The 15,475-nt window shown below is 34.6% G+C and overlaps 1 protein-coding gene across 1 annotated transcript in view; it reads right to left on the reverse strand.

The window, feature by feature from the left end:
* Positions 1-15,211, reverse strand: part of LOC121316867 (myomesin-2-like) — a 29,008-nt gene extending 13,797 nt beyond the window's left edge. The window contains exons 1-19 of the mRNA XM_041252145.1: positions 15,107-15,211; positions 13,213-13,349; positions 12,611-12,763; positions 11,291-11,426; positions 10,763-10,920; positions 10,444-10,536; positions 8,525-8,613; positions 8,357-8,407; positions 7,847-8,011; positions 6,501-6,662; positions 6,002-6,143; positions 5,537-5,736; positions 5,097-5,150; positions 4,608-4,735; positions 3,108-3,291; positions 2,858-2,875; positions 1,893-2,067; positions 1,468-1,589; positions 507-524 (exon numbers count right to left, since the gene is read on the reverse strand). Of these exons, the coding sequence (XP_041108079.1) occupies positions 507-524; positions 1,468-1,589; positions 1,893-2,067; positions 2,858-2,875; positions 3,108-3,291; positions 4,608-4,735; positions 5,097-5,150; positions 5,537-5,736; positions 6,002-6,143; positions 6,501-6,662; positions 7,847-8,011; positions 8,357-8,407; positions 8,525-8,613; positions 10,444-10,536; positions 10,763-10,920; positions 11,291-11,426; positions 12,611-12,763; positions 13,213-13,328 (2,164 nt within the window). The 5' untranslated portion in view covers positions 13,329-13,349; positions 15,107-15,211. The remainder of the gene's footprint in view (positions 1-506; positions 525-1,467; positions 1,590-1,892; positions 2,068-2,857; positions 2,876-3,107; positions 3,292-4,607; positions 4,736-5,096; positions 5,151-5,536; positions 5,737-6,001; positions 6,144-6,500; positions 6,663-7,846; positions 8,012-8,356; positions 8,408-8,524; positions 8,614-10,443; positions 10,537-10,762; positions 10,921-11,290; positions 11,427-12,610; positions 12,764-13,212; positions 13,350-15,106) is intronic.
* Positions 15,212-15,475: the final 264 nt, after the last annotated feature.

Consider the following 15,475-nt stretch of genomic DNA (forward strand, 5'->3'; position numbering starts at 1 on the left):
TGTTTCTTTCTTTCTTTCTTTGTCGAATCAATTCCTTATCGAATGCAAACAGGAGTACTTTTACTTGTCTAATTAGTTCACTGTGTCCAAACAATTATGCAATAATTACAGGGGTCACGAAGGATACAAAGTATTCTGAGTCACTGAAATATCTGCATAGAGCAATACAATATATTCAACAGAAGAAAAGGGAAGCCAGTGATTATGTTGGTAGCGCTCATAAGAAAATAAGAAATGTTTTCTGTTAGACTTTTTATGCAGTATCTTGTCCACTGGGGGGCACACCATAACAGTGAACATGCTGTGACAGTTACAAACATATTATCTGTGGTAGTTCAATACTAATACCACTAGATGGCATTGTGTGTGTGTTATAACAGTGAACAGCATTCAAAACACTTTATGTGATTATGTATTCATGTCAAAGTGTGCAAAAATAGAAAAAGTGTTTTGGGAAGAAAAGATATACAACTATTATACAAACACAAGTTCTATACAGTACATACCATGTGACACTCCTCCTCCTAGACAGAGCAATCAAATAACAACATATATCTTTACATTTATCAAGATACAATCTATACAAACGTATATAGGTTTTATAACACTCTAGTCATATATATATATATATATATATATATATATATATATATATATATATATATATATATATATATATATATATATATATATATATATATATATATATGTAACACAGCACACAACTGGAAGAGAGTTTGGCATTTCAATGGCATTTCAAATTGCAAAATTTCCATTATTAAAATATTTATAGATACTGACTAACAGAATAATAAAATGTAAACATAAGCTCACATAACATATCCAAGCCAATAGTATAATGTATGTGTATTAACTTATGTTTTTACTTTATTGTGTGAATGGGTAATATGTGTGGTCCAGTGGTTAGAGAAACAGGCTTGTAACTAGGAGGTCCCAGGGTCAAATCAAGTCACTTAACATCCTTGTTCTCCGTCTTTCGGGTGAGACGTTGTTGTAAGTGACTCTGCAGCTCATGCTTAATTCAACACCCTAGTCTCTGTAAGTCACCTTGGATAAAATCATCTGCTAAATAAACAAATAATAAATTGCTTGGAAGTATGTGTGTCCAGTGTATGTGAGCAGCCTTAATAAAGTTCTCAAGCCCCTAAAAAAGGAATGACTCCAGTTATTGATTATTACTGCACACCCAACATTTCACAGTATGAAAGACAGTCAACACATTATCTGTTAATCAATTGAAGGCAGATTTACTAGGCTTTTTTCAATAAGAAATAAACAAATGAGTCAATGTTGTAGACTGTTCTTCAAAGCCTCTTGTTACTGTCACTGTGATCCACACAAGCATACTCTACTTGCATCAGCATAAGGTTTGAATGTCAACTACAATCTCGACTACTGCTTGGGTAAGCAGAACAAATGTGCAGAAAATAATTTCCCAGTACTTACTAAGAGCAGCATACACACTGATGGGAGATGATTCCTGCGATTCCTCGCTGAAACCCACATCATTTACAGCCTTCACACGGAAGATGTACTTCTCTCCAGTAGTCAGGCCATGAACCACAAACCTAAAAATATTATTATTATTATTATTATTATTATTATTATTATTATTATTATTATTATTATTATTATTATTATACATGCATAGGACTGTTTATTTATCTTTATCAATACATTTAAAGCAGTTGCTGTAGTTACATTAACTACACTGCAGCTACATTGTTCCTACAAACAACATTTTAAGAATAAGGAAATGATGTAATGTGCATTCTCAATGTATGGAGTTCATCCTCACAATTACATAACCAGGTGCTGAGTAGAAAAGAACAGTAAATGCAATTTGGAGAGTTTCCGATTATTCAGGTTACCTGGTGTGTTTGACTGGTTTGTGGTTGCATGTTTTCCACTGCTTTGACCCCACTACGCTGGAGTCAATGTAATAGCCAATAAGTCCTCCAGCTTGTTTTGGGGGATCCCACTGCACAACAACAGAGGTTTTGGTATTTCTTGTAGCCAGAATGCAACCAGGAGCAGAGGGAATACCTGTGTGAAATACATTTCATTGTTAAATATGCACATACATTTTATATATTAAATGGTTTTCAAACATATCTATATATATTAATTATATATATATATATATATATATATATATATATATATATATATATATATATATATATATATATAGAGGAACACTAGACATTTCATATATGCAAAAGGATGTCAAATTCTACATTTACTGAAATCCAACAGACTAATTAAATGGTTTTCCAGATTCGTCAAGAATTATTTTTCATTTGCAAGGCCGTGGTCGTAAGCCAGGACATTAATAATGAAAATAGAAAAGGTTGATAAAGAGTTTATGCAGGACTTCTTATATCAGTTTTGTCTTTCACTTCCATAACTGCATACTGATAAGCATGTATTTATTTATACTCTATAATTATAATTAAATTAAACTACAATATCTTATCAAATGTACATGAACACTTGTTTAGAGAAATAGTTATTGAACAGTGCACGTCACTGTGAAAATGTAGGAGCATTTTATATTTGTGTAACGTCAACACTTTCATGCTTTCACAGTTAAGAGTGGCAGCACCATTTAGTCAACAGTGTGTTATGTATTGTTCTACTGAATTAACAGGGGCTGTATGTATTCATACAATAATGTGAATTAGAACTGGAAAACACTTCATAATATTCATATTAGTTTAGAATGTGTGCAATATAATTAAAAGTGTTCTGGCAAGCATTAAAGCATTAAAGTTAAATTATCAATCAGCATTAAAGTTAAATTGTTATTGAAGGATTCTTTAAAATGGCATACCATACGGCACTCCTGCTCCTAGGCAGAACAACCAAATAACAACAATTATTTAGACTCATAGAGCTTTAAGGTCTTCACATTATATTTTGTTTTGTACCACATGAAATGTAAATTTCAGTTTAAATAATACAACTTCATAGTATATAATATACATTTATATTTCAGTGACAAATGAAACAAATAAATAACATGGCTATTGAAAATAAAAAGCAACACATTGAGCAGAAAACAATATCAACATGAATATTACCATAGAGCTCCTGAACTTGAATAGGTGCAGTAGGCTCGGAAGGATCACTGGTCCCAAACTTATTAACAGCGAGCACACGGAAAAGGTATTGCTTTCCCTCTACCAAGTCAAATACAGCATATCGAGGAGATCTCACTGGAATCTGAGTGTTAACTCTTTGCCAGGTTCCACTGCCAACCAAGGACTGAAAGAAACAATTACAGGATGATTCAGAGTTACAATAATACCTCCCTCCTCTCCTATAGAATAAGGACATAGCGTGTAGTATACATACAATTCAGTTGGAATCAAGTGATGAACAGTTAAGGTAACATCATTATCAGTTAATAGGGTTTAAGCAGGATTTCTATGACACCTTTATATATTATAATAGAGGATGGAAATTATATAATATTATATATCTATATATTAATATATAATATATATATATATATATATATATATATATATATATATATATATATATATATATATATATATATATATATATATATTACATACCTGATAATGATCACTTTTATAAGTAAAACAAATATTCATTTTAAACTTGTGTGTTATGGGGGGGGCATGAACGAGGGCTCCTCCCCCTACTTCCTTCCAGTAACATCTGCTAATCCCCTATTTAAACCCTAAGCCTTGTATTTGCTCTCTTTTTGCATTTTTGTTTTTCACCATCCTCCCCTCCTCCCCCACTACGCTTTCCTCCTCTATTCGGCTACTCCACAGGCTCCCTCCTGGGGGGTAACTAAAGCTCACTTCCCAACCTTAGAAGCCCAACTGCCGCAAGTCAAGGGGGACCCCCGGCCAAATTTAACTATCACTGTCGTCTTCCCATTTCTCTCCTCTAGATCTGCCTTGGGGGAAGACTGGGAGACCGAACAGTTCGGGTGGCTTTCCCGCGAGTCAAGAGGAATCTCCTTCCTCTTCTCTAAAGCATATATCTTCTATTATTAATTTTCGAGGTCCTCTACGCAGCCCAAGATCATGTCCAGTGAATTTTATGTTATACAGTAGTAAAAATTAGTTTATAATTAGTTGCACGTGTTATGTGTTTCTGTATTATCATTATTATTATTTTTTTACAGCTTTTTTTTATAATAAAACATTTATATATACATTACTAATGATTTTTTAACAAATTAAGCAATGCATTTGTCATTGTAAGAACAAACCGTGTCAGATGTATATGCATGTATATTATCATTTCACATTTCAGATGCACCAGTTAATTAAATAAAATATTAATTAAAAAAAGCACAATAGTACACTTTATTATTTTTAAAATTGATTTGCATTGAGTATATTTCATTTTTATAACGATTTATTACTTATTATTCATGTGTGTGTTTTGTTTTTTTCACATTAACCCAGTTTGATATTGACAAATCTGTTTCTGTAGAGTTGAACAGTACAAGCATTTTTAAAACCAAAACAGAATGTACTTTTCAGCTCGGGTGCTGAAGTGGTTCATTATGAAACTTAGAGGAAAGGGATAAATACCTTCTCAATGTAGTACATCAGTGATTCCCTGCCACGGGGAGCAGGTGGTTCCCAGCTGAGCACAACATAGATTTTGCTTGTCTCTGAAGCATGCACATTTGTGGGGGGTCCTGGGATCTTGACATCACCTACATGATTCATATATCACTGTGTTATTAGGAGGTTTAGTCTGGATCAGCAATTCCATGGCAGATTAATACTCTGATCTGTGTGTTTCAATACCACATAAGTGTTTTCTTGGATACACTTCAAAGTGTATAAGGATATTATATACATGTTGTTACACTGTATTTGCAGTTCATTAATATTTAAAACATGCACTTGGAAGACACTTACAGTACGTGATTGCGTGTACTGTATTGTACACATAATTCATAGTGTTGCATGCATTTACTTCTTAGTATTTAAATGTATTCTGTAAATGTACAGATATTGTTGTTGATTCTATTAAAATGCATATTAAGGAAAACAATATGAAACACAAATTACCTTCCAGTTCATCTTGACAGATCACAATTTGTTTCCCTCTTTCCAGATGAATGACTGTTGAAGTAAAAGCAAAGCACATTGATAACAAAAGCACTGGAAGCTGCAAAACTGCTGTGCAAATTTATTGTTATTAGGTAGCTGGATAGCAGCTCAGTTACAATTCAGTACCCCTACCAAAATACAGGGACTATAACCCCTGTCTTAATGCTGATTGATGTTGAAAACATTATTTATGAAGTTCATTAAACAAACCCAGAGTCTCCAAATAGCAGGTGAGCTGTACACTTTCTACTTCACACTTATGTACTGTACAAACACTACTGTTTAGAAATGCTAATAGAAACAGAGTATATTCAATGACAGACTTTTTAATAAAAAGTCTTATTGGGTGTTTTATATATATATAGTAGGGATGGAATATTCTCCATGCATGTTCTTACCTTGCAGTCTAGCCAAGTCAGCAGGATCAAGGGCTGCTACTGCTTCAGAAACTCTGGAAGGCCTGCTGATGCCTTTATTGTTGACTGCTCTCACCCGGTATATATATGAGCGCCCTTCAAATAAACCATGAACTGGGTATTTACAGATCTTAATGGGAGAGTCATTGCACTGAATCCAATTTTCAGTTCCAACTTCACATCTGTAAAACAATTTAAAAAATACAAATAACTGGAAGCAAAATTGTATTTAGTTAGTGAGTAAATGTTGTCTATCAGTTAAGCTGTGACTCAATGTATCTCATCTTGAACACAGAATTAATATAGCTGGTCTGAAAATGTTTCATGTTTTGATAAAAAAAAGATTTACAATATGCTGATATTTTCTGTTGTCATTTATTGTGATCATACTTTGAAGCTTTGAAATGCAATAGATATTTCATATTTCAAATTGTATTCCGTAATTACCTATCAACAAAGTATCCAATGACTGGGCTCTCGCTAGTGATATTTGGTGGTTTCCAGGATACAATGACATAATCTTTGTTAGCATCATGAATTTTAATATCCATGGGGGCTCCGGGGGCTCCAGCTACTGTTGACTCAGCATCTGTAATATAAAAAAAAAACATGATTTGCAATATATGTTAAACTACTGGGGTATTTCCAACAGAACAGCCAACGGAATATGTCTGGATGATGAAAGTGATAGTGAACGGGTATCAGTGCGCTTCAAAAACTTCCTATAATCTGTGGATTTCAGTAAACAGAATATTTATTTATGTCTTCATATTCAGATGTATTTAGTTCTTACATATTTTAGTAATGTCAAATAGCTATAACAACAGCAGCACTACTAGTACTAGTGCTACTACTACGACTACTAATAATAATAATAATTATTATTTTAATTAAAAAAATATACAATAGAAGTAGATGTAACAATATAACAGAAACTTTTTCATACCTCTTACAAATATATAGGCGCAGTGCTGAGAACTTCCACCCTTGGTAACCATGCGCAATGTGTACAGGCCCTCATCATCCTTATTAAGATGAGTCAGAGTTAATCTAGCAACACAAGCTCCGAACTTCATTTCAGCCCATTTTGATTCCTTAATGCGAACATCTAGAAAAAAAACAAAATGAAAAAAAAGACATTGTCACTGTAGCTTTACTTAACACTCAAACAAATAAGATACACAGTAATACTGCAGTTCTACATAACACAGTCCTTGCTATGGCAGAACTGGGTCATGACACAAAGTCTAGCATTTTATTGCAAACAGTACAGGGTAGACTATTACAAACAGATGTTGGGGATATGAACCTATTAACATTAGTTAGTCCAAAATTAGTGCTAGTCAAGGTCTAAAACAACTGTTCATTAAAAGAAAAAAAAACTAGAAGTTGTTTCTCAGATTTGCAATGTTAAAGTATAATTTTCTTTAAATTTTATTTATTTACACAAATCTGTGTTGTTTTATACCCCTATATTTTGATGTCTTACAATCACTCCCGACTGACAGAATCCACTGTGTCCAAACAGGCATTTGGCAGAACCAGCCTCTACTACAATTGGCATGGTTTGCAGGTTTGGAAATGGTTTAACTGATGTTTTATGCAATTCATGGTTTTTGACAAGACAGCACGTGTAAGGAAGGGAATAATATGGACTGAAGTTGACAGAGGGTATACAAAGGAGGTGCTTTGATGGATGTAATGAATTAAAGACCCAGGAGTATTATTGGACATGCAGCAAGAACATTAAATAAGCTCTAGAGCTATTACAGTCAAAGGCCTTGTGAGGCCTGTTTTTTGTATTCCTTACTTAAGAAAATGTTTTATCTGGCTTAAATGCTGACAGTGTGGGTTTAATTGATAAAGAGGTCATTGGGTTATTTGACTAATTAGCAGGTATTTGTACTCTAAACTAACAGTTCCTTTCAGTGATGAAATACCAATTAACTGTAGGCAATCCTAAAGCAATTAAAGACTTGTTAAATGAGCTTTTGTCTTTTTCAGCAGGGAAAGAACCAGTAGGGCAATAACAGCACTAAATTAGTGCCTGGCTGATTAAAGGATGGGTAGAGGAAATTATCTATAGGGGAAGGACTGTTGTTAGATAAAAAGGGGGTTTGACAGGTGAATGAATATGCATAAGAAGCATATTTTGTCCCAGGAAAACTTTAAATTCTTATTTCCACAACAGTTCAATCATTAAAAATCAAATTACATCATTGTACTTTGTAGTTATTCCCCCTTTTTTTCTTCAGAACTTTTAATGCTATTGATAAGTCAATGCTTCCTTACCATCTCTGTACCACTGAGCTTCAGGCTGGAGATTGGCCAGATCAGGTACAATCATCATTTTGCAGACCAGGGTAAGAGTTTCTCCTTCAGTGCCAAAGGTCACATCAAACTTCTCCAGAAACGTGATATCAATTTTAGTGTAAGTTATTTCGGGCAGCATAGGAACTAAAGGAGAAAGAACGATAATGTGCACTTTCACATGTCACCAGTTGACTTACTATTACTTAAAAAGTAAGTGCCAGATGTTAGTTGGGTAATCAAAAAGATTATTGTATTAAAACTAGTTTGAACTCATTTTTTAATTTTGTACCAAGAATGAAGTACCTGTATAACACCGGATGGTGCCCTCTCATATAATAAAATGGGGGGGGTTAGGGTTAGGGTTAGGATTGGGGTGGGGGGGGGAGTCTAACCAACAATTATATTTACATCGATTAAGTTCAATATGTCTTTGTTAAACTGTGTGATCTTTATTTATAGCAATCACACAGACTGTAAGCCTTTACTTACTCTGGATAGGAAGCATCACCGAGTGGTAAGGCTCTTCTTCACCTTTGTACCCTATAAAGCAGTAAGAGCGTATTTATTAACAAGGAAGGTAGATATAGATATACATAGATATGGAAACAAATATGCCAGTTAATCACGTTTCATTTACAAAGAGCTAGAAAGACCTACTTTTGACAATCACTGAAGCATTAGTAGATGTCTGTCCATGGACATTAGTTGCAACTGCAGTGTACTGAGCTGTATCCCGGACTTCACATCTGAGATTAAACAAATAACAAATATAGTTTATTGTTACATAATAGTGTAACATATTACAGTTTATTAGTACATAATGTTTGCAATCAATTTTCAGTAAGGAAAAATACAAGAAGGAGGAAAGCAAAATGTGTCCTTGTATGTACTAGTGTATATGTGACTGCACTCATGTATATGTGACTGCACTCGTGTATATGTGACTGCACTGTTGTATATGTGACTGCACTGTTGTATATGTTACGGTAAAAGTTTGAATCTGGTAACTCTTCATTTTTGATGGTAACTGTCAACATTTACAAAGTAAGGTGGTAAATGTCCTCATTTATGAAGAAATGGATTGCTTTTCAGTCAATTTACTGGTTAATCTTATGATTTACCGAAGCTTATTGGTAAGTGTCTGGAATTATGAAGAAATGTGTTGCTTTTTGGATATTTACTGAAAGCTTATTGGCAAACGCACATGGTCATTCTTGAGATTTACAGGTACATGTCCGAAGTAAAGCATTATCACGTTTATTTTGGACATTTACCGCTTTACTTGGTAAATATTGATGCAATGGGCAGGAGCCTAAAGCTGATTGCTATAGTGATATGGATGTTTATACAGCTATACATTTATCACAAAAAAGGTCACCCTGGGTGCAAAATAGCACCACAAAGCCTTGACATCTTATACAATGCTATCAGTTTTCCTCAATATTTTAGGTAGAACTTCCCAGATCAAAGGACACTTTAATTTACATGTCACTCAAACCTGAGGCTGCTGAAACTATACCAAATATAGACATGTTTTAACAATGATATATTACAACTTTTGTCATTATTTTAATTTTAGAATGTCGCTGTTAATTTTAAAGTATTTAAACACCTAAAAAAACAAAACAAAATAAAAAAAAACAAGGTCTTGAAATAGTTTTCAATTCATTTCCCTTTTAAGAAGTTGCTTTGTGCTTCAAGTGGAACATGGTATTTTTACACGCCTGTCTCCTACCATATCAAGGTCGAAGGGATAAGATTAAGAGTGGAAACGCTGCAGCTGATTTTAGTTCTGGTTTCACAGCTGACCTACTAACTAGGTGACAGCCAAGACATTCCAAGCTGTGTTTGGAGGGCATGGATCAGATGACACGTAGCTCAGCATTATTGGTATGAGCAGCTGGAGACTCTTGAAGAGGCAAGTTCCTTTGCACCATCAGAAACGTCTTATAGTTCTTGGTTTATTATACTGAATGTACCTTCTCTTGAAAGTCATATTGTCATTTTATGTCCAATATAAACAGTATTCAAGTCCTGGTATTTAAAAATGTCAACAATTTCTATGGGCTGGCTATGCAAAGTGATCTTTCTGGCACATACAGTATTCCACACACTATATTTAGGGCCAGCAATTTTTGACTGTGTACTGTGGGTGAAAGATTATGGGTACCAGTTTTGCGTTACATTTGAGTAAATTATGCAGGTTGCTTGTCGTCTGGGTTTTTGGGAGTAGTGGAAATAAACAGTGTGATAAAGCAAGGAAGACCCATCCCCATGGAAGAGGGAGTCAAGCTAAACTCTAGATAGTTATACAGCCGTCTAATTACAATTGCAACAGAGCTCCTACATCAGTGTCTTTTTGCACTTGCTACAATCATTTTTAATTTACCTAGCCCAACTGAAATGCAACTTCATGTTTCAATAGGTACAAGCAGTTTTGCAGATACAGTATGTGGTACTCAAGTACATTGGACAAGGTTTGGATTTGTAAGGTTTGGGTTAGGTCATCTAGCTTTTTAATAGATGTCTAAAGTATATACCAATGCAATGTTGCAGAGCCAAATAAAACCACCCACCTGTGAATTTCCAGGCTATGCACTCCATATTTACTCTCAATTCTGTACCTTCCTGGTTCACTTGCTGTATCAATTATAACATTGTCTTTAAACCTGCAAAACATTTGTAAAAGTAAAATAATATTCTGGATACCACTGACAGCAAAGGTAAAACACTACACATTAAAACTGTAGACGTGGATTTCAGTACTCAACTGTGTGTAGGACAGGCCAATTGAATAACATGCAAGCATTGAAAATTGTGTATAAATATGGCTAATTCAGAATCGGATATCAGCACTCTCTTTATGCTAAAATTATATGAATAGAATCTGCTTACCATTTAACAATAGGGTTTGGGTATCCTTCAACAGTGCAGAAGAGTTTCACTGGTGACTTTTCCCAAACAGTGTGGGTCCTCAGTCTTACAAGGAATTCAGGGGCACGGATCCTGCATTCCTCTCGAACATGCCTCTCAAAAGCCATCTTTTCTTCAACCTGATTAGTAATAATAATAATAATAATAATAATAATAATAATAATAATAATAATATATCAGATGTTACTAAGTGAACACCCCTGGGCATAGAGTTGATAGTTAAGTAAGGCTGTAGTAACGGGAGTTTGTGAAAATAGATTCATCTGTGGCACTCTGTGGTACCCTGAACTTATGCATGTGTGACGTTGCATGTGCAGGCTGTGGAGTCTTACATTTTAGGGTTTCCCATAAACAAAATGCTGAATTTGGCAAATGATTCCTACTTAACCATGTCACCCCTCTTTTAAAACACTATTTGGCTGAAAAATAATAATAGCTAAATACATAACTAATAACTGATATTAACACCTATCTAAACTTGATAGTTACCACTCTTTGAATAGCAAGTTTGTCCACTTGCTGTCTCGTGGCCTCCCTGGCCCTATGGACTTCATCCTCCAAACATGACAACTCATTGCCAAAATGCACCACCCTGCGTGTATATTCCTGTTGTTCTGCTGCACTTCTACATGCATAAACAAAGAGCAAAGAGTATAATCAGAAAAACATAGCAGTCTTCTTACAACAGCCGTTTGTGATACAAAACAATTATACCCCTCACATTTTTAATTGTGTATTTTTGTGGGTTTATGGTTTTACGGTTTAATGTTATCTAACACTAACACTTAGAAATCAACAATATTTTTTTCCTGGTTAAAAATTAAAGATATTTCCTTTTTAACATGGAAGTAAATTAAAAAGTAAAGCTTCTTTTTATTTGTATGGCAAAATACACCTAATTATAAACTGTTAAATTTGTATCTTTTTATTTATCCTATGTACATTTATTCGAAAAGAATACAAAATAAAGCCCCCAGTAATCAGAGCCCTATATGTATCTTCTTTGTATTTCAAAGAACTGTCAAATGCCAGTGTTAATTTGCTTATCCAGCCTATTTATAGGATATATCCTCTCAACAGTACTGTACAACACATTGATTGCCTTTTTCAGTTCCAGAGCTTTATTATCAGAGATACTGTACAGTATGTTAACAAGCTATACAAAACAGATCCATAGGACCTGATCCATAAAGATTAGCAACTGCAGCTGATCCATAAAAAAACATCTTGCTTTTTATACAACAAGTGGGAATAAATCTAATTAAGATATTTGGCAAGTAAATGTAAAATGTGAAGAATTTACAAAATGAATGCCTGGTTAAAAACCTGTTAACATGTATGTGCTGCACCAGTCAGTACATGCACAAAATAATTCACTTTTTTTTTTTGTTTAGGTCATTAAATGTTATGAGTACAAATACAGGAAAAAAAAAGGATAATTAATTATGTTTAACTATTTACAATAAAGCATTTTGTGTGGCATCGGAATTATAAGCCCAGAACATGTAATGATTGGTAAAGGTGATATGGACACATCTGAAAAGCAACCTGACATTTCAGAGGGGTCACTCTAGAGGTGTATCTCGAGTTACCAAATTCTGAAGTGACCATGTCAGACCTGGTTTTACTTTTAAACGTTATGGATCATTCTGTCAACAGGTTGTAGGTAAGGCAACTTTCACATGATTGGCATTTCAGAGGGCTGTATCACTTCGACATCAGAGTCTACTAAATATTATATATTAATAGGAAAAAATTATAACATGATAGGGCTGTACACCCAGTAAGTATAGATTTTGTAGACCAAACCTGGTACGAAAAAGGGGCACAGTATATTCCACTATTTCTTCATCAGCAGTAGAACGAAGCCACTTGGAATGGGGGCTAACCCTTATAGATTCCGATCCCTCTGCTTGAGCTGAAACATTTGATTGTGATGTTCTGGACTTTGAAGAAGACGCTCTAAATTTGAAATAAGGGTTGTTAAACAAATAACTACCAGAAGGTAGACTTACAGTTTAAAACTTAAAATTAATGCTGTTATTTATTATTTTTAGATATAAGTTATTAAACTTTGAGAACAAATCCCTTTTAATGGAATCTGTAAAAAACAAATATCGCTATAGTGTACTTGTAAAATTAATGTTGTAAAAGTTTTAATGAAAATGTGTTGTTTAATAACGACCTTGGATGGTTTTTCACGTGTTCAAAAAACGTAATCACGCATAGGAGGGATTTTGATATACAGGTGAAATATTACATTCAAGGCTCTTATTGGATTTAAAAAAAACACAAATCCTTAGTAGAAGCAAGTAATTGATGCTAAAAGAAGAAGTTGAAGAATGTTTACTGTGTGTGTGTGTGCGATAATGTGTGTGTCATGAAGCATGCCTCAGCTGCTTCAGCCTTACCTTGATGATGATGATGCCGAGTACTCTTGGACCAGATATTTTGTCTGAGTGCTACGGTAATCTTGATCATAGTGCTTGTGCTTCCGCTGATAAAACGGCACTGCCTTACTTGCCATAGCTGCCACACTTCAGCAAACCTGCAAATAAGACATAGATTCAGTTTTCTAATCTCACTTACTTGTGATTCATCCTCAGTGAATAATTATTTAGAGCGTCTGGCTGTCAAGGAAGGTTTATTGCCACTGAGCAGTGGTATAAAACAGTTTAATGCATAACCAGGCTTCAGAATATGAATTATTGGACAGATAAATATTAGGTTACAGTAGCAAAATGCCACTTCATACAGTACAACAGGCAATAAACCTGTAGCTGCACTGATGTTTTGTAGCAAAGCACCCTTCATTTTATCATAGGGCTATCCCCTTATACAATTATAGTTTATTTAACAAGTATGTTCTTGTCTATAATATAACCAATACATTTCAATGCTATAATATAATCCAGTATGCTGTCACCATATTTTGTGTTAGATTCCAAAGAAACGTAAGAGATCTAAACTGAGGCGAGGGGAAGTTCAAGAAGATCAATTCCAGCCCCCACCTACCCCCCCACCCCACCCTAACCCAACCCAACCCACCCCACACTGCACCCCACCCAACACTGCACCCCACCCCACACCACACCCCCACCAAGTCAAGAGGATACATCAAGCTGTGAATATCCCTTTCACTAAGAATGTGACCCCTGTTGCCAAGGACATACACTTTCAGCAAGGAGACATTGAAGCATAGTTCTCACACTTGCAACTTTCCATGGTTGAGGTGATATGGGGCAAATTAAAATCTGCTTGCAAAACTAAACTGCACCAAGGTGGAAGGCTGATGTTGGTGTTCACAAATCTTTAATCCCTACCACACGTCCCTGGTACAAAAAAAAAACTGGACACGTAGGAAACTGTTCTTCAGCGCTGTCGAGCCTCAGTAACGCTATGTTAGGAGTCACCAGATTTGAGCCACATAAATGACAGTCAATTAACATTTCTGTCCCCACTCGGCGGCATTGCAGACCTCTCAAGTGCCGCCAGGCTGCTTCATGTAGGCACAGGCATCGGATTTTAAACTTTCTATTTACAGTGTGAGTAATAGTAAATGCAGACTTTAATCCACTATGTTTGTTTTAACTGTTTAATTGCGTTAATTGTTCAATGTTAAATGTTCTGTACCCTGTCCAGTTGCAATCACTGTTGATCTTTAATGCTCGTCAGATTTGCATAGGATACCTGGACATTAATTATGTTCTGCCTAATTTACAATGTGTACCATTGTAACACGAAATCTTGAGATTACTGTAGTCCATCATACGAGTGGTGTATGTGGAGAGTGGGGGTTACAGGAAGGAGATTATAAAGCAGTTCATAGTTAAATTAGTAGTTTTTAAATAGTTTAACAAACAATAGAAAAGAACAAACAATTGAAAGACACAAATGATGCCGTAAAACCTACAACTCCATTTTACCAATATACTTAAAATACCGTACTGAAAAAAATCTAACTTTTGTATTTCATATAGATAGATAGATAGATAGATAGATAGATAGATAGATAGATAGATAGATAAGGTTGTTAAACCGTATCAGCTATTTTAAATATAATATTTACTAATGAACTGGTGCATATTTTGAATAAGTCTATGAAAAATATATCGCGTTCATTTTATAATGTATAAACTAGATTCAGAAGTCATCAAACCGACTCTTGCTACACTGTGATTTTGTTTTTCAATTCAACAAATCATGTCAATTTCTATTTTTTTTTATTGCTAAAATTGAACAATGGAACCGTCACCTGGAGGATATATTTAAGTGAAAGTGAGTAGATTTAAGAAAGTGACTTACCTCGTACGAATTGAAGATCGCAAAGCAGAGAACAAGCTCAGCCTTACCCCGTTAGGAACCACTTGCTGATGAAAACAAAAATATTATCCCTCAGTGCAGGAATGCTGCTCCCCATCCATCCCATTTATGGATAGGCATGGAACTATATATAGCATTTACATCAATGTTCTCCCTGTTTTGGGATTTTAAAGTCAATTGTGTCAACAGAAGCCGTATATTAATAAGATGCTTTCATTCAAGAAACTCTCAGTGTATAATATTTAGATAGTTAGCTTTGAATGCGATTCATAGCAGGTACCGAATACACTGAAAATAAGAAAGTGAATATTTTATATATATATATATGAACAGTAATTCATCAGAAACGTA

This window comes from Polyodon spathula, chromosome 6, assembly GCF_017654505.1.
Source record: "Polyodon spathula isolate WHYD16114869_AA chromosome 6, ASM1765450v1, whole genome shotgun sequence".
Classification (NCBI taxonomy): domain Eukaryota; kingdom Metazoa; phylum Chordata; class Actinopteri; order Acipenseriformes; family Polyodontidae; genus Polyodon; species Polyodon spathula.